Genomic DNA, 25,388 nt, shown 5'->3' with positions numbered 1-25,388 from the left:
AGTCGCACAGAATTAGCAGTTGCTGAATGGCTCAATTACACAACCAATTACAGATTATACAGAAATGATATATCACATATATTTGAACACAAATGATCTTTATTTGGCAGTAATACTATATTCAAAATATCGGCTACAATAGGCAATTAAAAGCTACTTAAAACAGTAAAGAGATAAGGGAAAGAAACATCCTGCAACAAGGTTTTTATACTGGTTTGTTTTGCGGTTCACTGCAAAACTACATCCAGTCATCCCCTCTGATCTGGGAGATTTTCTTCACTAAAATTGAAGTCAATGTATCTTACATACACACTTCCAATTACAAGACCTTGAATGCTACCTTCTTGAATTCCCAGAACCTCTATCTTGGTTTGACCTTATCCAATCGCCTAGGAAAACTTTTCCTACAATCCAACCCCAGCCAAGAATATGTTCTAAACTCAAGACCTCCAAGTCTCGGTGAAGACTCTCTGATCTCGTTGGTGGTACGACACTAAGAGACGACTTTCCTTGTTACACAAACAACACAAAAAAACATAGTAATATGAAGCACAAAATAGCTCAAATATTACAAGAAAGAACAAGCTATAAACGCTATACAAATCTCACAATTACTAAGAATATGTATAAGATCAGAATCATGAAGAACATGTAATTTCTACCCTTAAGAAATCTCTAAACAGTAATGAAAGAATCATGCAAGAACAAGATAGGATAATGAACACATTTGATAATATGCAATGGATGACAAGTTAATCTTAATATTATCTCACTCTAATCTTACATGCAATTCTCTCTGCCTATATGACATACAAAGAATACGAAAATATGCAACTTAGCAATTCTAATATGAATGAATGAATGTATTAATTCGTATACGAAATCTGTTGAAAATACAGTTTATATAGAAAAGCTGTTTTGCACTCAGTTAATCGATCATGTTGCATGTTAATCGATTAACGGGCTGTTAGAGAGTAACTAAATTCTATTTTTCAGTTATATGTTAAAAACTGTTTTCACGTTAATCGATTAAAGTTTCACTTAATCTATTAACTGACATATTTTCAGTTAAGATGTTAATTGATAAACTACCTATATGTTATGCTTATCAACTATACACGTTTCCCTTTTATGTTATGCCTAAAGTTCACAAATAACATGTATGATTAATGCATGAACATATAATAAACTAGATGACATGTCTCATGTAAATGATATGATAGTTTTTAGACTTTGTGAGATTTGTATCTAGGTTTACCTAACCTAGACTCAATAACTAAGACACGTCTAAGACTCTAGTCTAGACATGAAGCTCTTGAATCTTTGGCATGTTGATTTGTTGAGTTGTTTTTAAGCTTTCACTAAGTCCTTTGTCTTCATCAAAATATAGGCAAGCTTAAGTTCTCTCTTGACATATTGCACTTTGATAAATAACTTTTACACTTATGAGTCCATAGCACCTATGTTCATCACCTGACCTAATGGTAACAAGGTAACAACTTGTACCTCTGGCACCATTTCTCAATTTCATATTAATTACTCTCTGCCATCAAACTAATGCATAATCTCAATTGCCAGTTAATTCTATCTCACAATAAGTATTTAATTTTGCAGAACCATACTAAGAAAATGATTGGTTTAGCTAAGCCTCATCATGGGCTATTCTTCATAGATCTACAACATTCTAAACACTTAACAAAACATTCTGCACATTTTACTAATTCTGCTTACTATGCTAATGACTATTGCCTTTGACACCTTAGATTGGGACACATTCTTGCTTCTATATTAATAAAACTTAGCAAAGACTTTTCTATTATATGTGCCAAACATAATCATACTGTTTGTGACATATGCCATATGGCTAAACAAAAGAAATTAACTTTTACCACAATCATATCTCATTATTTACATTGTTTTGACATTTTGCATGCTAATATTTGGGGTCCCTACTTTATTCCATCTATATTTAGTCATAAATATTTCTTACATTAGTTCATGACCACACAAGATTTACATGGAGTATTATCCTTAAAACCAAGATAGAGGCTAGACCTCATTTGATCCACTTTCTGTCTTATATAGAAATTGAAATTGATAGAATCTAAAGTGTTTAAATAGTGATAATGGTGTAGAATTTTTGATGCATGATCACCTTGTCTCTAAAGGTATCACCCCCCAAAGAACTTGTGTTGAAATCCCTCAACAAAATAGGATTGTTGAAAGGAAACATCAACATGTCCTTAATGTTTTAAGGGCTACTTTCTTTCAATCTCATTTACCTTCTAAACTTTGGAACTTTGCTATGCAGCATGCTATCCACATCAGCAACTGTATACCTATGCCCTTACTAAAGCAACAATGTCCATATTAAAAGTCTTTAGCTTCCTAGCTTATGCCACTACCCTTCAATCTCACAAGACCAAGCTTCAATCAAGAGTCATTAAGACTATTTTTGTTGGTTTTAAAGAGATAACCCAGGGGATACATTATGTAAAACCTTAAAACCAACTCCATTTTCATACCTAGAAACACCAACTTCTATGGAGATCAATTCCCTTTCCAATTTATCAATGACACTGACTCTTCCTCCACACCCATCTGCAATCATAATCCTCAATCCTATCACATAAACACTATTGACCCTACTGACTTAATTCATATAGACCAACCACAACCTCTAAACCCAACAACATCTCAACCATTACTCCAACATTCCCCACATAACTCTATTGTTCATCAACCAAACACACATACTCCCCTAAGATAATTCACTAGGACCAGAAAATTACCATACCATCTACCAAACTATCACTACAACCTTGCCACTTCCAATCTCACACAAGTCAATCCACCTTCAGGTATGCCCTACCCCTTATCCTTTTATCTCATTTATACTCAATGTTCCTCTTCATATAGAAGTTTTTGTCTGACTGTCTCAACCATCTCAAAACCATCAACCTACAAACAAGCCTCATCTATACCTTGTTGGCAAGAAGCAATGCACAAAGAATTAGAAGTCCTTTAACTTAACAACACTTGGTCTTTGGTCCTTCTACCTGACAACAAATTCCCTATTGGCTACAAGTGGGTTTACAAAGTCAGACATCTTACATATGGCCCTTGAGAGATACAAAACAAGGTTAGTGCCAAATGCTTCAACCAATTGGAAGAAGTGGATTAATTTGGGATCTTCTCCATTGTTGTCAAAATTACAACCATCAGGGTCATCTTAGCATTAGCAGCTGCCAAATCATGGCTCCTTGAGCAACTTGACATCAACAATGCTTTTTTTTCATGAAGAAGTCTATATGCAACCACCTCCTGGACTTTTTCCTTCTACATTCACTCTTGTTTGCAAACTCCACAAATCACTTTATGGCCTAAAGCAAGCAAGTCGTGAATGTCACACCACTCTCTCTACCAAGTTCATTTCCTTGAGTTTTACTCACTTATCAGCAGACCATGCTCTCTTCACCAAAACCTCGTCATCCTCCTTCACTGCTATTCTGGATTATGTGGACGACCTTGTCCTCACATGCAATAATCATTCTAAAATCAACCACTTAAAAACCATCATGGACAACACATACAAAATTAAAGATCTAGGCCATCTAAGGTACTTCTTAGGCCTAGAGATTGCATGCACATGGCATCCACCTCAACCAAAGGAAGTACACCCTATTATTGTTGGAAGAATCTGGCACCTTGGCCTCCAAACCTGCTAAAACCCTATTTGGCCATGCCATTAAACTACAGATCAATCATGGCACCCCTCTCATAAACCCTTCCTCTTATAGAAGGCTTGTAGGAAGACTAATATACCTCACTATCTCTAGACCTGATATCTCTTATGTTGTCCAACAACTCGGCTTCTTCATGTCCAATCCTCACTTTACTCATCTAAAAGTTGCTCACATAGTTCTACACTATCTAAAGAACTCCCCTTCACAAGGCCTCATTTTCTCTTCCACCTCAACTCTCAAAATATCTACATTTGCCGACTCAGACTGAGCCAGTTGCCTTGACACAAGGAAATCCATCACTACATTTTGTGTTTTCTTTGGCACTTCTCTTATCTCTTGGTAAACAAAAAAATAGAATATAATAAGACGCTCCTCTTCTGAAGCCGAGTATATGGCATTAGGAAGCCTTGTATGTGAACTATAGTGGCTCCAACACCTCTTCAATGATCTTTATCTACCCATTTCACTCCCTACTTCAGTATATTGCGACAATAGATCTGCCATATATCTTGCCCATAACCCTATATTTCGCGAACGCACAAAACACATTAAGATCGATTGCTATGTTGTTCGTGAGAAAATTCAGAATGGTCTCGTGCATTTTCTCCCCATTTCCTCTTCAGATCAAATTGCAAATACCTTCACTAAGGCTCTTCCTCCAAAGGCATTTTAGAATTGTGTGTCCAAGTTGGGTCTATGTGACTTACACCGCCCAACTTGAGGGGGATGTTAAAGTATATATCTCTTCTCTTACCTTCATCCTCAAGCAACAATGGAAATTCATGTTTCTCTCCTCCTCCTTCAAGTTTATGTTTTATCTTATAACTGGGCTTGCTCAATATTAAAGCCCAACTTTTCTTTTTCCTGTTTGGGCCTTTTTATATTTCTTAAACCCTTTTACCCTTTTCAGTTAGTCTAGTTACTACAAGTGTTAGTTAAGTAATGTAGATGTTTAACAAATTTCAAAATATACTTTTTTTTTTCTATTCTCCGAGTTGTAAATCTCTCTATGCAAGAATCAACAAAGGATTGATTCCTTCTTTTTCTTAATCTGCTGTTCAAATATTTTAAGACATAATAAGAGTACAAGTATTAAGTCTCAAAATGTTGTCCATTTATCCTAAATATTGAATTAATCTGTGATGTTTGCTAACTAGACTGATTAAGTGTACATAAATTGAAATATAAGGAACTTGATATTCCTAAGAGACATTTAAAAATTGTTCCATTTACCAAAGCATACAAGAATAATCGTGTTATGGGCTTAGTCTACATGAAAACAAAATTTATTTGTGTAACGAACTTTGATATCCTGTAATGATGAATCAATACTTCTTCCATATAATGAAAACTCAAGTCTCTTTTATCTAATGAGGATCTCCAACTTATGAAGACCCAAACCTTGGTACTTTCAGCAACTATTAGTAGTGCTACAACATAATTTAAATATTAATCAAGAAGAAAAGAACATTCATGCACCACCAACAACAACATTCAAACCTTTATGTCACTAGATGGGGGTAAGCTATATGAATAAATTGACATCATCATAATTTATCAAAAATCATGTTATTTGATAAAACATTAAGTTCTAAGTCTTTCTTTAGGTCAGATCGGCTACATTCAATGTACCAACACTGCTGTTATTCATCACAATTTATAGAAATACATATTAAGCTGTTTTACACTCTACATAGAAACAATGCAAAAGGAAGCTCAAATAAAGTACCCTACTTCACTTTCTCTATTGGTGAATCTGTCACATGAACTATAACCATCCATATCAACTTCTAAATTCAAAAATCAACCAATGATGTAAAAATCGTACCGTACCGGCTGGTTCAACCGAAAAATCGGTGAACCGATCCCCTAATCGGTACGGTACAAATGTTGAACCGGCTAAGTATCAAAACCGGCCGGTTTATACACATATTTTTTTTTGTTGAAGAAAACTAAAAAACTCATTACAAGGTGATCCATCTTTCCAACCCTTCTTCAACCCTTCAAGACACATGCTTCCAAGGCATACTTAAATTACACCTTTTGATTCCTAACATTCGTGTGTAATCTCAATGACATTTGTCTAATCTTGGAGTAATGTCTGAAGATAGGATTTAGTACAAAAATATAACATCGATATGAGACAACTTTGACTCCTAAGTATTAAATGTTAAAACTCCAAATTTATTTGTTTTGTAGAGTGAGTTGTGAACTTGTGTCAAATTTATTTATATTTTGCAGTTGTTAAGTGATACTTTTGGATTGATATATGTTATGTAATTTAGACTTTGAATTTGCTAAAGACTTAAAGTTGTTTGTTTATGTGAATTTTGAGTAGATTATGAATATTGATTATAAATTTGAGTATTTACTTATTTGGAATTTTTTGTTATAGGTTTATATATATATAGATATAAGTATGTATGTCTGGTTTAACCGGCATGTGGTTTAATCACTGAACCACCGGTTGAACCACTGTACCGCTATACCTGACCGGTCCGGTACGGTTTTAACAAGACTGAAATCAACATTTACATTAAGCAACAAAAAATGTGGCTCAACTTGAATCGGACTGCTAAATTCAAAAATCAATGTTTACATTCCGCAACAAAAATGTGGCTCAACTTGAATCCGACGTTAGCCTGGTTTTGCATTGAAGCAAAAACTTGCAGCTAAGCAAAATGTGAACCATAAAAATGACAATAAAAAGATAAGTATGAAGCTCTGAGTTTCCACCCAGCAAAATACAGAAACTACTTTTCAATTTTAGCTTACCTCAAATATACCTTGCGAAAAAAAGGCGCATAAAGCAGGATAGATGGATCATGGGAGAGTTCACGGGTACTCGTGAGTCGGATTACTTAAAATTTTAAATATCCCTCAAACACAATACTCTGATTTGAGGCCTTGGTCTGTAAATTTACCACTTTTATTCCTTGCTCTATGCTCTTCAACGGCATTAGAGGATCTGTCTCGGCAAATCCATTCCAAATTGGCAAAATTTCTGTCACAAATTTATTAATGTATCTCTTCTGAATACCCTCTTTAACAAGATCTTCAAATTCACTGAAATCCCCCCTCATGTCTAATAGAACACTGCACAGTCCTTGACGGTTACAGTAATCCAAGATCACATCCAGATTTATCAGATCCACAGCTACGGTTTCGATTCCTCGTTGAGTCGTTTCTGAAGCTGTTGCTGTTATATCATCTGTGAAAAGGATAACTTTACCAGTAGCTTCATTGATGACTAGAGGAATTTGACTTGAAGAACTATGATTTTTATGTATTATAATCAGAGACGGTTGATTGGCTCCAGGTTCTTGAGATGCAGGTATTGATAACTTTTCACTGAATAAGGAAGAAGAAAGTACGACTGCATCATATTCTTGTAATAGCAGTGAATAGTATCCATTATGATCTGTAACTCCATCCCCGAGTAAGTCCAAAAAGTTACCGTTGACCGAAAGAGAATATCTGCAATCAGGAGCAGTTTATGCTGTGAAATGCATGTCTGCCTAATAATTAAAAGTGCAAGCTGATGAACCTTAAATGAAAAGCAAGAGGGAGTAGAATTAATTACCTCAAAGTGAGGAAAGGCCTTCCAGTCAACATGCGATGAATATAGGCCTCATTGAGTCTCTTGCACAAATCTTCCTCTACACCAACAACAACTTCTATTCCCGCACTTCTCAATCTATCCACCCCTTTGGAGGCCACAATGGGATTTGGATCCACCATCCCAACAACAACCTTTTTCACTTTGGCTTTAACTAGAGCTTCGGTACAAGGTGGGGTCCTCCCGAAATGATTGCAAGGTTCCAAGCTCACATAAGCTGTTGCATTCTCCGCCATATCACCCGCATCTCTCAGAGCAAACACCTGACAATCTCATCTTCTGAATCAACATATTCAGCAACAAACACAATATTCCCTACCTAAACTCTAAGAAAGTCACGATTTACAATCAAAACATCTTCTCCAGCCCTCAACCAGTTTCTTCAATTTCTCACAAAAACCATTATTTGAATTCAAATTAAGCTCCTCATAGATGCTATGAAGCATGTACACTTCAAAATAGTTGTTATGTTTGCGTCGGACACATATCCATATCAGTCACTTTTGGACACTACTTGCTGTATTTTGTGAATTTTATACTGTCATTGTTTGAAATATCACAATAATTACATAAGAGTATAAGACCGAGTAGACAAGAAACCACTTGCTTTATTAGCTAAGACAAGAGTTGGTTGCAGATAAAAAAATTCACAACACTTCAACTTCTGGAAGCAGATTCATATTGCACATTTAGAAGAACAGCAAATTCAAGAGGCTTATATTTTATGCATCAGTTGCAGCCACTATTTACTCTATTTGGACTTGAAAGGAACAACTGGATCTATAAGAACAAATCCAAATCTATAAATACAATAGTTCCACAAATTCAAACAGGCTTAAAATGGAGAATTCAGAACCAGAACATTGCAAGCAAAGTTTCCATTAAACAAAATTGAATTCATTTCAGATTCAGGTTTATATCAAGAAATGCATTTGTATAGTCTGATATAGTTAAAGTTGATAGATTAGTTAGACAGGTTTTATGTTTTGAAGTGAACTGTTGATTATGTTTCAATATCCCTGATTCTTGTATTGGTTCAAGTTGAGGTAATGAAACATTTACATCTTATCTAAAAGAATAATTGCATACATGTTCGCATTTTATTATGTTTATTTACTCATATTGAAATAGTGACAACGAGGTCAAGAGTTCAATTCTTAAAAACATTTTTTCCGCTTGAGGGGTAAGATTGCGTACATCTATCCATCCAGAACCCACTAAGTGGGAGCTTTGTGCATAAGGCCACCCTTTTTTATACTCATATCATACTTCTAAAACATTATTCATCTTTTCTAGTTTAAGATTTGTGCATCTGTGTTACCACTACATTAATGGGAGCACATCTTCATTCCCCCAAAAATGTAGTATTCCATGTTTCCCTTCCTATAATTAGTCAGAAAAGTAATTAATTGTTACACGTTTAACTTATATATATATATTTTCAAAACCAATCACAGGAAGTTGCACCACACTTTTGGAACAACAAATGTGTTCCCTAAATATATTCTCATATTAGTCATGTAGTACAGCCTGCTCTGTCCTGTGATGTATGAAGCACAAATGCAATGAAAAATGAAATCTTTAGGGAAGCCAACAAATGAACACAGTATATAAATATGCAAAATTGCATACAAATCTCAGATTTTTACATCATCATAAAATGATATAAAGATATATAGAGAAGGGTAAAAATAGAGAAGGTACCTCAGCATGTGGTTGACCAGCTTTAGGGTGGAATCCTTCACCAACAATTTTCCCATCCTTTACAATAACACACCCCACCATTGGATTTGGGCTAGTATTCCCAATACCCTTTCTTGCAACTTCCACACACCTTCTAATGTAAAACCCATCATCATTTTCTTCATGGGAACCACACTTAACAATTAAAGAGCCACCACCACAACTATTCTTCCACCCAGTTGTTCTATGCACCCAAATGAGTGATTTGTAAAACCCATAAGTTAAATTCTTGGAGGGGTCATGGATTGGTGGAAAAGATGCAAAATTTGGAGGAGTGGCATAGGATGAGAATCTGGGCAGAGGAAGAAAGCTGTAACATGGGAGTGAAAGTGAAAAGGGTTGTGCTTTCATGGTGTTGTTAGAAGAAGGGAACAGAACAAAGTAGAAAATTTAGGATTATAGGGAAAAACAAAAAAAATAACATCCAGTGAAGTATGATGAACAGCAATGTGACAAAACGCTTGAAATTGTCTGAGCCCGGGTTCGAACCGGGGACCTCTAGTGTGTGAGACTAGCGTGATAACCGACTACACCACCCAGACCTTTTGTTTAGAAGTTCCTGCATATTAAGCTATATTTGTTACAAATTGGAATAGTCTCCAGTCCCATTCAATGCAAGCCTATTTGGTGAAGGTTTTAATTTGATGTGAATTATTATCATTCCATTGTTACAAGGTGTAGAATCGTAAGCAAACATCTATTATCGATATTCTCAGAAATATAATCTTGAGATTAATGCTGGTGATGGTAATTCATTATAAAACTCTTCAAGATAATGATTAATATATAGTATTTGGACGAAATCGTGGTTTAGTGATTAATATTATTAACATTTATATTGAGTATATCAATCTCATATGTTGTAGGAGCTCTCAAGGTAAGCCAATTTGACTCACTTGGATTGTCTCATTACCAATTATGATTAAATTGAGTTGGATCATTATAAGAAGTCAGATTATGTCAACTTAACTTAGCATTGAGATGAGTTGAATTTTCAAAATATTGAATATTTATTTGTTATTGAGAAAATTATGTTATTCATATTTGTAAAACTTATCTTTTACCCTTAATTTACAAATATCATTATTGCTTAACTATAATATTTTTATTTACAAAATAGAACACTTTATACCCTACAATTCAATTTAAACATATCATTATTGTTTAACTACCCTATTTGTATTTATTAATCTCATCACTTTTGTTATTAATTTATCTAAACTATACTAGAATAAGATTTATTGGCGACAAAATTTTACCTATGAAACACAACTATAAATATTTAAATTCAAGACTTCTAAGCAAGATAGAATAGCCTACCAATTAAGATACATATATGATGTCCTACACTTTGTATAATTTTATGTTCTATGAGTATGTGATTGGTCAGAGAACAGCCATATACCCAAATGTTACGCGAGCCGGAGTATCGACGGATAGAGGAAGAAATGAATTACCTCAAAGTGAGGAAAGGCCTTCCAGTCAACATGCGATGAATATAGGCCTCATTGAGTCTCTTGCACAAATCTTCCTCTACACCAACAACAACTTCTATTCCCGCACTTCTCAATCTATCCACCCCTTTGGAGGCCACAATGGGATTTGGATCCACCATCCCAACAACAACCTTTTTCACTTTGGCTTTAACTAGAGCTTCGGTACAAGGTGGGGTCCTCCCGAAATGATTGCAAGGTTCCAAGCTCACATAAGCTGTTGCATTCTCCGCCATATCACCCGCATCTCTCAGAGCAAACACCTGACAATCTCATCTTCTGAATCAACATATTCAGCAACAAACACAATATTCCCTACCTAAACTCTAAGAAAGTCACGATTTACAATCAAAACATCTTCTCCAGCCCTCAACCAGTTTCTTCAATTTCTCACAAAAACCATTATTTGAATTCAAATTAAGCTCCTCATAGATGCTATGAAGCATGTACACTTCAAAATAGTTGTTATGTTTGCGTCGGACACATATCCATATCAGTCACTTTTGGACACTACTTGCTGTATTTTGTGAATTTTATACTGTCATTGTTTGAAATATCACAATAATTACATAAGAGTATAAGACCGAGTAGACAAGAAACCACTTGCTTTATTAGCTAAGACAAGAGTTGGTTGCAGATAAAAAAATTCACAACACTTCAACTTCTGGAAGCAGATTCATATTGCACATTTAGAAGAACAGCAAATTCAAGAGGCTTATATTTTATGCATCAGTTGCAGCCACTATTTACTCTATTTGGACTTGAAAGGAACAACTGGATCTATAAGAACAAATCCAAATCTATAAATACAATAGTTCCACAAATTCAAACAGGCTTAAAATGGAGAATTCAGAACCAGAACATTGCAAGCAAAGTTTCCATTAAACAAAATTGAATTCATTTCAGATTCAGGTTTATATCAAGAAATGCATTTGTATAGTCTGATATAGTTAAAGTTGATAGATTAGTTAGACAGGTTTTATGTTTTGAAGTGAACTGTTGATTATGTTTCAATATCCCTGATTCTTGTATTGGTTCAAGTTGAGGTAATGAAACATTTACATCTTATCTAAAAGAATAATTGCATACATGTTCGCATTTTATTATGTTTATTTACTCATATTGAAATAGTGACAACGAGGTCAAGAGTTCAATTCTTAAAAACATTTTTTCCGCTTGAGGGGTAAGATTGCGTACATCTATCCATCCAGAACCCACTAAGTGGGAGCTTTGTGCATAAGGCCACCCTTTTTTATACTCATATCATACTTCTAAAACATTATTCATCTTTTCTAGTTTAAGATTTGTGCATCTGTGTTACCACTACATTAATGGGAGCACATCTTCATTCCCCCAAAAATGTAGTATTCCATGTTTCCCTTCCTATAATTAGTCAGAAAAGTAATTAATTGTTACACGTTTAACTTATATATATATATTTTCAAAACCAATCACAGGAAGTTGCACCACACTTTTGGAACAACAAATGTGTTCCCTAAATATATTCTCATATTAGTCATGTAGTACAGCCTGCTCTGTCCTGTGATGTATGAAGCACAAATGCAATGAAAAATGAAATCTTTAGGGAAGCCAACAAATGAACACAGTATATAAATATGCAAAATTGCATACAAATCTCAGATTTTTACATCATCATAAAATGATATAAAGATATATAGAGAAGGGTAAAAATAGAGAAGGTACCTCAGCATGTGGTTGACCAGCTTTAGGGTGGAATCCTTCACCAACAATTTTCCCATCCTTTACAATAACACACCCCACCATTGGATTTGGGCTAGTATTCCCAATACCCTTTCTTGCAACTTCCACACACCTTCTAATGTAAAACCCATCATCATTTTCTTCATGGGAACCACACTTAACAATTAAAGAGCCACCACCACAACTATTCTTCCACCCAGTTGTTCTATGCACCCAAATGAGTGATTTGTAAAACCCATAAGTTAAATTCTTGGAGGGGTCATGGATTGGTGGAAAAGATGCAAAATTTGGAGGAGTGGCATAGGATGAGAATCTGGGCAGAGGAAGAAAGCTGTAACATGGGAGTGAAAGTGAAAAGGGTTGTGCTTTCATGGTGTTGTTAGAAGAAGGGAACAGAACAAAGTAGAAAATTTAGGATTATAGGGAAAAACAAAAAAAATAACATCCAGTGAAGTATGATGAACAGCAATGTGACAAAACGCTTGAAATTGTCTGAGCCCGGGTTCGAACCGGGGACCTCTAGTGTGTGAGACTAGCGTGATAACCGACTACACCACCCAGACCTTTTGTTTAGAAGTTCCTGCATATTAAGCTATATTTGTTACAAATTGGAATAGTCTCCAGTCCCATTCAATGCAAGCCTATTTGGTGAAGGTTTTAATTTGATGTGAATTATTATCATTCCATTGTTACAAGGTGTAGAATCGTAAGCAAACATCTATTATCGATATTCTCAGAAATATAATCTTGAGATTAATGCTGGTGATGGTAATTCATTATAAAACTCTTCAAGATAATGATTAATATATAGTATTTGGACGAAATCGTGGTTTAGTGATTAATATTATTAACATTTATATTGAGTATATCAATCTCATATGTTGTAGGAGCTCTCAAGGTAAGCCAATTTGACTCACTTGGATTGTCTCATTACCAATTATGATTAAATTGAGTTGGATCATTATAAGAAGTCAGATTATGTCAACTTAACTTAGCATTGAGATGAGTTGAATTTTCAAAATATTGAATATTTATTTGTTATTGAGAAAATTATGTTATTCATATTTGTAAAACTTATCTTTTACCCTTAATTTACAAATATCATTATTGCTTAACTATAATATTTTTATTTACAAAATAGAACACTTTATACCCTACAATTCAATTTAAACATATCATTATTGTTTAACTACCCTATTTGTATTTATTAATCTCATCACTTTTGTTATTAATTTATCTAAACTATACTAGAATAAGATTTATTGGCGACAAAATTTTACCTATGAAACACAACTATAAATATTTAAATTCAAGACTTCTAAGCAAGATAGAATAGCCTACCAATTAAGATACATATATGATGTCCTACACTTTGTATAATTTTATGTTCTATGAGTATGTGATTGGTCAGAAAAATATATTAAGTTAAAATTTAATTATTAAATATTTTTCTGACCAATCATAAATTCATAATATATGGAATATCACAAAGTGTGAGACAACAGATGTGCTCTCTATGAATTAATATACACATTTCTTGGCTCAGTATTTTTGTGTGTGATTATATTCCACCTTCTTAAGCTCATTTTGCCTTTACCTAAGGTTCATGATTATAAAATCAGCAATTTTATTTTATCCATATAAAGAATAGAAAAAAAAAATGTATATATTAACACCTATGAATTTCATACACGTTTTATCCTTATTTTATCTTTATTGACTTTTCTTAAAATAAAAAAACAAATTAATATATCAAATGAATAATGAATGGAAATAAACTTTTACGACTTAGCTGAATTGATATGGTTAAAGAGGTGGGTGGGGAAGAAAAAAACTATAATATTTTCTGCACATCGGAGAGGCTTAGACGAATCCCTAATTCTGCACGCGTGAGTTCTTCTTTCATCTCCCATTTCTTTTCCCATCTCATTCATACGTTCTTCGTTATAGATCCCCCAAATTGTTCTACATTTACTTCCAAGTTTGAAACTTTTGCAACCATCAAATAAAACTTCCCCTGCCCCTTTTGTTTTTCGATCTAGAATCGCAGTGCACAAATTACAATATCTTTGTTGATAATTGCTTTGTGAAATTGCGGGAAGTTATATGTAAAGGCGTGATTTTTCTCACTTTTGCTTAATTGGGTTGCTTCTGCTTTTTGCTTTACTTCATTTTTTACAAGCTATGATTTGATAATTGATTGTTTCCATCAACACTGGTTTTGGTTACAACACATTATGCTTTGAGAAAATGAAATTTACTTGAGCTTTTATGAAAAGTTTGATTGTTTTTGTAATAGGATTAGTGAAAGTGATTAAGCATGTGATTGTAGTTTGGTGGTTTATCCTTATTTTCATGCTTTGAAGTTAAATTCAAGTGTATCATTGATTAATTACCATGAATGTAGTTTGTGTTGTTTCCTTGTGTTTTTAAATTATGATATCTGTATCATTAGTTTCACACCATGTTTAAGCTCCACATAGTCACATTCTGTAGGCTATAATGAATTATTGCGGGTATATATAGGTCCATGGAGAACTAGAGGCATCTTTTTGAACAGAAAACTACAAAATATTTGGTGGATGATCTATGGTTCTTCAATATATTATTGAAATAAACTCTGGACTGTTTATTGATGTTTTGTATTTGACTGATTAATGTGAACATAGAAGGTTGAATCATATGATAGTTTGCTTTCTTAATAAGAATGTCAAACTTTAGATAGAAATGTATAAACATGGTCACAAAAAAGTTGATCTGGTTTGTTTCTGGGTATTCTGGCTAGATTTTTGTTGGACAATGTAGACACAAATAAGTTTCTTTGGGGTTGGTTGTTTGGGATTTATCTTCCCTATGGACTTGCCTGCTTTTCTCCTTTTTAAATTGGACGTTTCAGCTCTCTAAAAATGCCACAGTTCTGTTGCAGTGCTTGTTTTGTTGTTCTTTGGTAGTTTGGGACTTTGGGTATTTGGTTGGAAAGGAAAAATAGAGTTTTCAATGACTTCTTTTGAATCTAGACTTCTTTTTGGATTGGGCCTTTTGATGCTCTGCCCATGGGTTTTGCGGTGGTTTCTTTGGTAGACATGCAAAAAAATGGCAGCCCTTGTCTCTGTCATCTAGTTTTTTTTGTGAGGATGTTTTATCCTTGCCGTTTGTAATTTTCTCTTCTCATAATCTAATAACATTTAGATGGTGAGATTGGCACAATGATAAGGTTGTTTTTTAGTGAACATGAGATCACAAATTCAAATCCTAGAAACAACCTCTGTGTTTGTGGGGTAAGCCTGAGTACATTTACCCTCCCCAGACCCCACTAGGTGGGAGCCTCATGCACTGGGCCACCCTTATAACCGAATAACATCTATCTTACTATAAAAAATAAGTACAAGTTGCTAGAGTAATTGAGCATATGTTTTGATATGGGCTAAACTGATATTTTCCCTTTCTTTTCAGGTCCTCTGCACTGAATGCTGATTCCATTAGAGCATGTTGATGATGAAAAGGAATCATCAAATAATGACAACGAAGTAGAAGCCACTATTTCTCCACTCATTAGTGGCCTTCCAGATGATATTTCTCTTTTCTGCCTGGCTAGAGTTCCTAGAAAATACCATTCAGTCCTGAAATGTGTCTCAAAAAGATGGAGGGATTTAGTTTGCAGTGAAGAATGGCATTGCTATCGTCAAAAGCATAAACTTGATGAGACCTGGATCTATGCTTTATGCAGGGACAAGTTAGATCAGATTTCCTGTTATGTTTTGGATCCAAACTCATCTAGCAGATGTTGGAAGCTCATGCAAGGGCTTCCACCTCGCATGTTGAGAAGAAAAGGCATGGGTTTCGAAGCTTTGGGAAATAAGCTATTCTTATTGGGTGGCTGTGGCTGGTCTGAAGATGCTACCAATGAGGCCTATTCATACAATGCTTCCATGGATTCTTGGGTTGAAGCTGCTTCCTTGTCAACTGCTAGGTAAAAATCCCCACCTCTATCTTTTGATAGCTAAGGAAGTCAGTGTTGTAAGAAATAAGAGAAACTCAGTATTAACTATCAAGGTTACTTGAATTTTTTAAGATATTCAAAACCAGAAATAAGTCACAAACTCGGTATTATACTTGGAAAGAGAGAAATTTACCTGTATATGGCTAAATGACATCTATCTATTTTGGAGTTTGTTTATTGTGATTGAAAATGGGAAGTGGCCAAGTGGGATTAAGGTAGAAGGAAAATGATGGCTGTATATATGATTATATTTTGTTCAAGTAACTTGTGAACTTCAACTCCTCCTTTTATCACTTTCCTACTTCTTACTGAGCAGAACCTTAGCTTGTAAATTGTACTTTCTGATAATGATAACATCTCCCACAGTTGCATAAGAAGTTGGTCGTAATGTATATAATCTAGTATTTTATTCCTGATCATTCTCATATGATGTATATGACTTTGTCAAATAACCTTAAGGAAGGACTGTTGGTTCATCCACAAAGACTTAGTAATTTATGCCTGATTTGTCTGACATTTTGAAGAAATGATATTCTCTTATTCCTAAAACACAATGTCCTCATGATGCAATTCTTGCTTTTCACATCGTTTCTTGTTTTTTCTCCCACTTTTTATGTGTTCTTTTGTCAAGTGAGCCTGAGAGCAGTGGAAGAGTGTGTTTAGCATAATTGTGAAAAATAAATTATTTTAATATCCATGTGTATGTATAATTGAATATTTTCATAATTGATTATAAGATGAACCTATTTATGTTTGGATATGATTGCTGTAAAACAAATTTAAGATGATCTTTTCCGCATGGATTGTGTAAAAAGAGTGTATGAAGTAATTTGCTGAGACTGTTTGAGTTTTTGCTAGTATTATTGAGGGGTATGATGGGAAGAAAGTTTTGAGAGTGGAAAATATTAGATTGTATAAAACCGAACAGCTCAAGGAACAAAATTTTTTAAAACTGTTATTAGAATGTATAATCTCTCAATGCCAAACATGAGAGATTATGTATGAAACAGCTTTTTAACTAAAAAAGCTGAAATTGGGTTAATCTATCTTTCACAAACACCCTCAAAGTTTCATATTTGTGTTTAACTATCTAATCAAGAATTCAAGATCTACTTTTGACACCATGCTCTGTACATTTGTGGCATGAGAATGTTCTACTATATATTACATGTGTCAATTTTCACTGTCTATATTTTGCTATTAAAATTGAAATTGCATAATGTCTTCATATATCATACTTTAACCCCGACTGGGATATTGAAATCGCTGTTAACTTTCAGGTGTTACTTTGCTAGTGAAGTTTTGGACGAAAAACTGTACGCTATTGGTGGAATAGGTTCACATTCAAGTGATCCTCATTCTTGGGATACTTTTGACATTTCTACAAATAGTTGGACATCTCAAACAGATCCTAATATTGTTCCTGAAATTGAAGATTCAGTAGTTCTGGATGGCAAGATATACATCCGATGTGGCAAATCTCCTGCAACTCCCCATGTCTATGCTGTTGTATATGAACCATCAAGTGGCACATGGCAGCACGCAGATGCTGACATGGTTTCAGGATGGAGAGGTCCTGCAGTTGTTGTTGACGGGATCCTTTACGTCTTGGATCAGAGTTCGGGAAGTCGGTTAACGATGTGGCATAAGGAGAGACGTGAATGGATGCCTGTTGGAAAGTTGTCACCATTGCTTACAAGACCACCCTGTCAGCTTGTTGCAATTGGTAAAAGCATTTTTGTTGTTGGCAAAGGGCTTGGCACTGTGGTTGTTGATGTTGGTGATTTGGGAAATGTCGGTCGGGTGATGATGAGTTCTTCTATACCCAAACTGATCTCTGATTACAATGTAATTAGCTGTAAATGCTTGACAATATGAAGATATATTCATTTTGATGTGTATTATTGTGTTAAGATATATGTATCACTAATGTTGCCAAATTCTGAATATGTATTTAATGTGTGAAGTATTATTCTGTTGAGCTCCTTTGGATATCTTATTATATTGTAACCCAAAATATAAACATTCAAAACATTGTCTTATCTAGTCATAAGAAAGGGTGCAATGTGCTGCAAAAAGTTTCTTGTACTACTATAATCCTTTCTCATATCCAGCTAAATGCATCAAGCCCAAAATTTATGTTCTTCAAGATCATGTTATTATATGCTTTACTTTACATGATTCCTCATTAGTTATTTGGTTTCAGTTCATGATTGATGTATGCTGCTGATGTACAAATCACAACTACTGTGGCTAGTGGATAAGACTCCCTACAATTATCAATGCAATTTAGGAGGATTGGATGAAAAGAAATAATTCAAATTATGAGTTTTTTAATTGAAAGAGATAAAAATTCTCGCTATTTCTTAGATTTAGGACCTAATTCAATTCACCGAGATTATTCAATCACATTTTTTTCCACCAAGAAAGATTAATAAAACTCTTGACTCCTGAATTTGGAATATCCTACTTTCACGCAATTGAAAATGGTAAAATTTAGTTAGATGTTACTTCATTTCATTTCCATGGCTCATTTATGAAATAAAAGTCATTAGATTCTCACTGAGAATACATTGGTTATCAATGTTATATCAAGGTTTATATTCCAAGCACTCAAGTTTCCTTCTAATAGTAAGCATACTAGTGCAGAAATGAGAGTTCCACATAGCTTGAATAAGAAGACTACAATAATCTATATTGGGTACTGTTTCATAACACTGGCATGTAACAGGCAACAAAATTGGATATTAGTTATTTCATTTTGGAAATTTCTCAATATGACTCAAATCATAGGTATTTTGTCCTCCTTCAACGGATCTTCCAACTTGACTGAGATTAAAGATTAGTCAAAAGGACCTCTTAGGCAAGACCTTTATCATATTCCATCCAGCATCACCCAACCTTCTCCTCAAGCTCTCACTGCCGGTCTTCAATCTAATTCCACACGGCATCACAAACTTGGTCACCCTTCCCCCAAAATAACCAAACACCTAATAAAATGTCATCACATTCCAATAAAGCTTCTCTCTTCAAATGAATGCAGTTCCTGCCATTATGCTAAGAGTCACAAGCTATCCTTCTCTAATCATCACCTCACAAGTAATAAACCATTGGAGGTCATTTACTCTGATGTTTGGGGTCCATCCCTATTAGGTCTTTAGATGGCTTTAGCTATTATTTGGTATTTGTTGATCATTATTTCAAATATGTATGGCTTTATCCATTGAAAAATAAATCAGACGTGTTCACCATCTTTATCCAATGCAAAGCCATTGTTGAAAAGTTTTTTAATTTACCTATTGTCATTCTCTTTTCTGATAATGGAGGAGAAAAGAGAAAACAGAAAGAAAACACAGACACATTGTGGAAATAGAAAAAGCATTACTACACTATGCTAAGGACCAGCCAAATCCTGGTCTTATGCCTTTCAAACAACAACATACTTAATAAATAGAATGCCCACTCCAACCATAAGCATGAAATCATCATTTGAAATCTTGTTCCAAAAGGAACCTCACTACAATAGACTACACTCTTTTGGCTACTTATGCTTTCCATGGATTAGGCCTTACACTCACAACAAATTCAAACAAAGATCTCTACCATGCATCTTCTTTGGCCATTCTAATTCCTTTACCTATGCCTTGATCCCTTATCTAATCATGTCTATATATCTAGACATGTGAAGTTCATTGAAGACTCCAATTCCAATCCCAATTTCAACAGCCACACTACCTCATCCACTCCTCCTACTCTAGACTCCACCCTTTATACACTAATTCATGCCACCATTACAACACTATTGCCAACCTCTTCCCTTATGCAGCCTCATGTCCCATTACCATCAGAAATGGACCTTATAGTGGCCCTGATCCTTCACCACCTACAAATCACTCTGAACCACTGTTATCCTCTCCATCCTCCCATGCATCACATACATCAATTCCCACCAATCCTACTAGAAATCATCCCATGATCATCAGGTCTCAACACAATATCTTCAAACCTAAAAGGATACTGCTGCAACCAAACACAATCTCCCTGACAATCTTGAACCATCCACCATAATTCAAGCTCTTAAAATACCTCATCGGAGACAAGCCTGCTCAAAGGAATTTGATGCTCTCTTAAAGAATGGTACATGGACTCTTGTGCCAAGGGAAGTGGCTCATAATCTAGTTGGCTGTAAATGGTTATTCAGAATAAAAATAAATCCCGCTGGTAGCATTTCTAGGTACAAGGATAGTCTTGTTGCAAAAAGATTCACTCAAACACCTAAAATTGACTTCAAATAAACATTCTCACCAGTTGTCAAGCCTCAATCAATCAAGGCGGTTCTGACAATTGCTCTCAATCATGGTTGGTCGATGCATGAACTTGATGTCAATAGTGTCTTCTTACAAGGTACTCTAGCCGAGGATATCTACATGCAGCACCCACCAGGCTTTTTCCACAATGAGTTCCCTACTCATGTCTACAAATTGAAGAAATAAATTTATGGATTAAGGCAAGCATCTCGTGCTTGGCACGATTCTCTCAAGAATTTTGTCTTAAATTCTGGATTCCAAACTAGTCTCAGTGACAGTTCATTGTTCACCTACAATAAGGATGGAGTTCAAGCCTTCCTCTTGGTCTATGTTGATGATTTCTTACTCACTAGCAACAAAGCTACATTTGTAAGGAAGGTCTACTACTCACTCAACATGGCTACATCCGTGATCTTATGGGCAAGTTCAACATGGTTGGAGCAAAGCCCACAAACACTCCACTATGTACCATGACTCTTCTCAAACTGTAGACTTTGCTGCCATAGATGCCAAAACATTTTGAAATATTCTAGGGGCCATGTAATATTTGACTCTCACAAGACCTGACTTGTACTTTGCCATCAAAAAACTGTCTCAATTCATGCATCAACCAACTCAAGTTCACTTTCAAAAACTTAAGAGAATTATGAGATATCTCAAGCTCAGACTAAACTTTGGCTTGACACTCAAGAAACCTACATCTCTCTCTACATGCATACAATGATACTAATTGGGGAGGCAATCTTGATAACATTACAGTGGCAACCCAGTTTCATGGTTGTCCAAAGACAAAGAACAATGGCACGCTCTTTACAAAGGCTGAATATCGCTATATTGCCATTATAACTGCATAAATCACGTGGTTGATGAATCTACCGAGTGAACTTGGCATTCATACTTCAACACCTATACTGTTTTGTGACAACATTGGTGCCACATATCTATGCTCCAATCTAGTATTTCACTCACGCATGAAGCACATTCCACTTGATTACCACTGTGTTAGACAACTCATGCAACTGGGTAAAATTCAAGTCTCTCACATATCAACGAAGGACCAACATGCTGACATTCTAACCAAACCTCTATCTAGAGCACAATTTATATCTCTCCATTCCAAGCTTGTTGTCACTGATGGTGAGCCAATCTTGAGGGGGTGTAATAGATAACCTAGGAATCAAGTTACAACTGTTATGCCACAACAATAAACTAGGCTAGTCAAGATTGTTATGGTAGTCTTCAACAACAAAGATATTCTAGTTTAATCATAGTTAATCTAAACTTAAATATGGGCTAAAGTTTCTCATAGTTTATAGACTTTAGTTACACATTCAAATATCATATGGTACTCTATTTATTCTATTGCACAATCCTAAATAAAACAGTGCAATATATAAACTCTTCAAATACAGATGATGTTAGACAAAAAATACAAAAAAACTTAAGGGCTAAGGTGTAAGGATTTTCTAGCGAGTATAAAGTACTTGGATAATGTAACATATTGGAACCATAAGAAAGTCAATGGCAAGTTTAGATCCTTTGTGAGGATGAGTCCATTGGAAAATTGGTATTAGGTAGGGGTAGTAGATGGATGGATAAAAAACCATTCACAAATCCATATAAATCTATTTAAACTCTTTAAAGTTATCCAATTCATCCATATCTAAACTTAATGGATGAATTCCAATCTATCCATGACACAATTTTCATGGATTTGGATGGATGGATATCCAATCCATTTGATTTTTTTATTGGAACTAAAAACATTATTGAAGAAAATCATTATTTTAAAATTATTATCTCAAAAAAACATTTATTTAAAATCATCTTTAAAAAACACTTTTAAAATCATTTAAAAAGCATTTTTGAAAATCAATTTAAAAAAAATGGTTTTTTGAACTTTTATAAAAATATTTTTTTTTGCAATATTCTACAAGTTTGCGATATTTAAGGTTCTATGTGTAAAGTTTTGAACAAATACTATTAGAGTGTAATATCTATGCACTTCCAGTCTAAATATTTATACATAATCACTAAATCATCCATCATTTATTTGAATTACTTTCTGAAGAGTCAATGATTATTAAATATAAATGGGGATGATGCAATGACAATATACAAAACTCATACACTATCAGTGCATACATTTTTTCTCATACTTCTATATGTTATGTACTTGAGAATAAACTTTTAATATTAACTATATGAGGAAGGATCTGTTTACACTCAAGTTAAGTTACACTAGTTACTCTCAATCTAGCCATTCATTTTCTTAACTTGAGTGTTAACGAATCTCTCCTCTATAATTGATATCAATTTAATAAAATATTAAAGTGAGAGTGAGAGTGAGAATCATGAATGAATTTGCTTGAATTTATTATTCTTAAATATTAAATGAAATTGAAAAGTAAAGAATATCATTTTTTAAATTTTTGTTTTTTGGTTGGATTGGATATCAATTAAAATGTATATTTCATAAATATTTATTAGATATAATAGATAGATTTGAATTCACCCATTATCAACACTATCCATGAGATTATAACCATTTAAATCTATTAGCTGTAACATATGAATTTGAATGGATTTAAATGGGTTGTGAATAATTTTATCACTTCTAATATCAAGTAATATTTGTGGATAAGATCATAATATGATTGTATGACCCTTGCATAGAACAATATGTTGTAGTACCCAAGATTTTGGCCTGAGTGCTTTTGCTTCTTAAAGCTAGATTCTCCACTCTACACGCAAAGGATATGATACGAGCAAATCTTACTTAAGACCATAAGAGAAGTTCTATTTTTCTATTAGTTGTAAGAATAAAATTATAGTTTCACCATAAATAGAAAGAACATAAATATTATTATACTTTACTTTTTCTTTAATTTTTAAGAATACATGTCTCTCCATTTTTGGAAAGGACTCCTACTTGACTATTAGGCACAATAACAATTTTCCGGTTCATGATGTAGAAACATTTATTTGGATTAGATATTAGCTACTTTAGGCCTCAAGAAAAATCATATTTTTCAATTACAAGATGCCAGATTGTTTCTATCAGCCAAATCCAACTATGATAATCCATGTTTTAATAAATTTTAGTCCTACATCCATTAGCAAGGAGTATTCTGACAAGTCTATGTTGAAAATTTTCACACCATTAAAATAATAAAGAAAGTATTGCAAACCCCGGATCATGATTATTTTTTATGAGGTGGAAGTATTTGATTGGTTTTACCTAATAAACATATTACATTTATAAATTTTATTCTTCTACATTTTAGTCATTGAATATATTAGTTCCTATAGAATTCTAGGCATTTGATATTTTTATAGATTAAGTTTTGGGTATTTGATCATTGAATGACTGAACTGAGTGCACAAATTAGTGAGATTTTTAAAATATATCAACTGAAATTAAAAAAAAAAGTAAGTCAAGGCTCCCAAATGTTATTGAATTGCTATTTTAATCACATCTCTCGCATAATAGAGTTAAAAGTTTATCTCATTTTTATATATAAATTAGCTTATAAGCTCTTAACTTTCAACTTCCAACTTTTAAGTTTTATGCTAGCAGGTACTTGTGCGCAAAAAAAACTTCCACCAAAAAATTCAAGTGGAAAAAGAATTATCAAAATAGTAAGTTATATCGATAATATTATAAATAATAATATAATAATATCTATATCTATACTATTAATAAAGGGAAAACACAAAATAACCACCCATCATGGTGTAATTTGTGTTTTCTTATTTTGCCCTCAATATCTTTTTATTTCTACCAAAAAACCATATAATATTATTTTCTTATTTTATCCTTATTATCTTCTTATTTTAAAAGTGTATTTAAAAAATTGAATATTAGACCAATTGAATAAATTCAACCGTAAATTTAACGCAAAAAATTATATTTGAATTTATAAAATACAAACTATACATTACAAACGATAGGAAAGCGGGTTGACAGACATGACAGTGCATGTCAACACGCTAGTTATATATAAAAGATATAATACTAACCCATATTTATACTAATATTAAATTATTAATTACTTAAGGAAATAAATCATAAAAGATAGATAAATTCATTTCAATCCTAAAAATTAATCTTGAATACTCTAAACTAATAAAAAATATGGTAATAATCTCTCAATATTCAGACATCTTCTAAATATTTTCTATAAAGTAATTTAAGATATTCTAAGATATAATCATATATGTAAACTTTATTTGGAAGTCATGTGTAAATGGATCTTAAGAAATTATAGTTTTCACATCATAAGAATAGTTATAGATTATTAACCTTTACCCATGGCGATACGATCCTCCATTTAACTGTTGTTTGGTGTTCTTGGTTTATAGAGTAACTCTTCTATCTCCTTCCCGTTCTTACTATGCTCTTCCTTAAGTGATGACTGATAGAGCAATCTTTATGGGCAGAGATAGAGACAATGTTTCTGGTCCTTTTTCTTGTTAGTATAGTGCTTCCATCAAGGACTATATATAGACTCTTTTCCAAGAGTCTTAACATTTCATTAATGAATCTTCATCCAAGAGTTATGTCATTCAAACAATGAAATAATATATCCATTCATGTCACAAGAGGCATATTTCTTACATTCTCTCACTTGTCTCATGTGACAATACAATTCATGATTTTATAAACATCAAACATAATGCGCATATTCAGAATATGTTTTCCATATTCATTACATTACAAGTCATGATTAAGAACAAGAATTAATAAGAGTCATG

At 33.7% G+C, this 25,388-nt stretch overlaps 2 protein-coding genes and 2 non-coding genes across 6 annotated transcripts; 1 reads left to right on the top strand and 3 right to left on the bottom strand.

Annotated features, from left to right (window-relative positions):
- On the bottom strand, positions 6,347-12,775 carry LOC109357182 (riboflavin biosynthesis protein PYRD, chloroplastic-like). Of its 2 annotated transcripts, none has more exons than XM_019600960.1 (3): positions 12,306-12,775; positions 10,566-10,864; positions 6,347-7,223 (listed from the first exon to the last, which is right to left on the bottom strand). In XM_019600960.1, the coding sequence occupies exons 1-3, from the start codon at positions 12,693-12,695 to the stop codon at positions 6,608-6,610; spliced, it is 1,305 nt and encodes a 434-aa protein (XP_019456505.1). In that variant the 5' UTR covers positions 12,696-12,775; the 3' UTR covers positions 6,347-6,607. The 2 variants fall into 2 exon arrangements, with proteins under 2 accessions (XP_019456505.1, XP_019456504.1); XM_019600959.1 differs by lacking the exons at positions 10,566-10,864; positions 12,306-12,775 and adding exons at positions 7,330-7,628; positions 9,070-9,539.
- TRNAV-CAC lies at positions 9,577-9,650 on the bottom strand. Its single transcript has one exon. It is a non-coding gene; the product is annotated as a tRNA-Val (tRNA).
- TRNAV-CAC lies at positions 12,813-12,886 on the bottom strand. Its single transcript has one exon. It is a non-coding gene; the product is annotated as a tRNA-Val (tRNA).
- Positions 14,129-18,302, top strand: LOC109357338 (F-box/kelch-repeat protein SKIP4). Of its 2 annotated transcripts, none has more exons than XM_019601242.1 (3): positions 14,129-14,212; positions 15,777-16,293; positions 17,604-18,302. In XM_019601242.1, exons 2-3 carry the CDS (start codon positions 15,791-15,793, stop codon positions 18,199-18,201), a joined length of 1,101 nt encoding a protein of 366 aa, XP_019456787.1. In that variant the 5' UTR covers positions 14,129-14,212; positions 15,777-15,790; the 3' UTR covers positions 18,202-18,302. The 2 variants fall into 2 exon arrangements, with proteins under 2 accessions (XP_019456787.1, XP_019456788.1); XM_019601243.1 differs by lacking the exon at positions 14,129-14,212 and adding an exon at positions 14,219-14,424.

Source organism: Lupinus angustifolius, chromosome LG09 (genome assembly GCF_001865875.1).
Source record: "Lupinus angustifolius cultivar Tanjil chromosome LG09, LupAngTanjil_v1.0, whole genome shotgun sequence".
Classification (NCBI taxonomy): domain Eukaryota; kingdom Viridiplantae; phylum Streptophyta; class Magnoliopsida; order Fabales; family Fabaceae; genus Lupinus; species Lupinus angustifolius.
Note: the sequence above shows the minus strand (reverse complement) of the source record. Positions and strands in the feature narration are given on the sequence as shown.

What these genes read in the sequence shown, in the direction of transcription:
- LOC109357182 (XM_019600960.1), bottom strand. Translation starts at nt 12,695, where the DNA reads ATGAAAGCACAACCCTTTTCACTTTCACTCCCATGTTACAGCTTTCTT. An exon ending in CTGGTCAACCACATGCTGAG is followed by an intron (nt 10,865 to 12,305) that starts GTACCTTCTCTA and finishes TGAGATTGTCAG; the next exon opens with GTGTTTGCTCTGAGAGATGC. An exon ending in AGGCCTTTCCTCACTTTGAG is followed by an intron (nt 7,224 to 10,565) that starts GTAATTCATTTC and finishes TCCTGATTGCAG; the next exon opens with ATATTCTCTTTCGGTCAACG.
- LOC109357338 (XM_019601242.1), top strand. Translation starts at nt 15,791, where the DNA reads ATGCTGATTCCATTAGAGCATGTTGATGATGAAAAGGAATCATCAAAT. An exon ending in GCTTCCTTGTCAACTGCTAG is followed by an intron (nt 16,294 to 17,603) that starts GTAAAAATCCCC and finishes GTTAACTTTCAG; the next exon opens with GTGTTACTTTGCTAGTGAAG.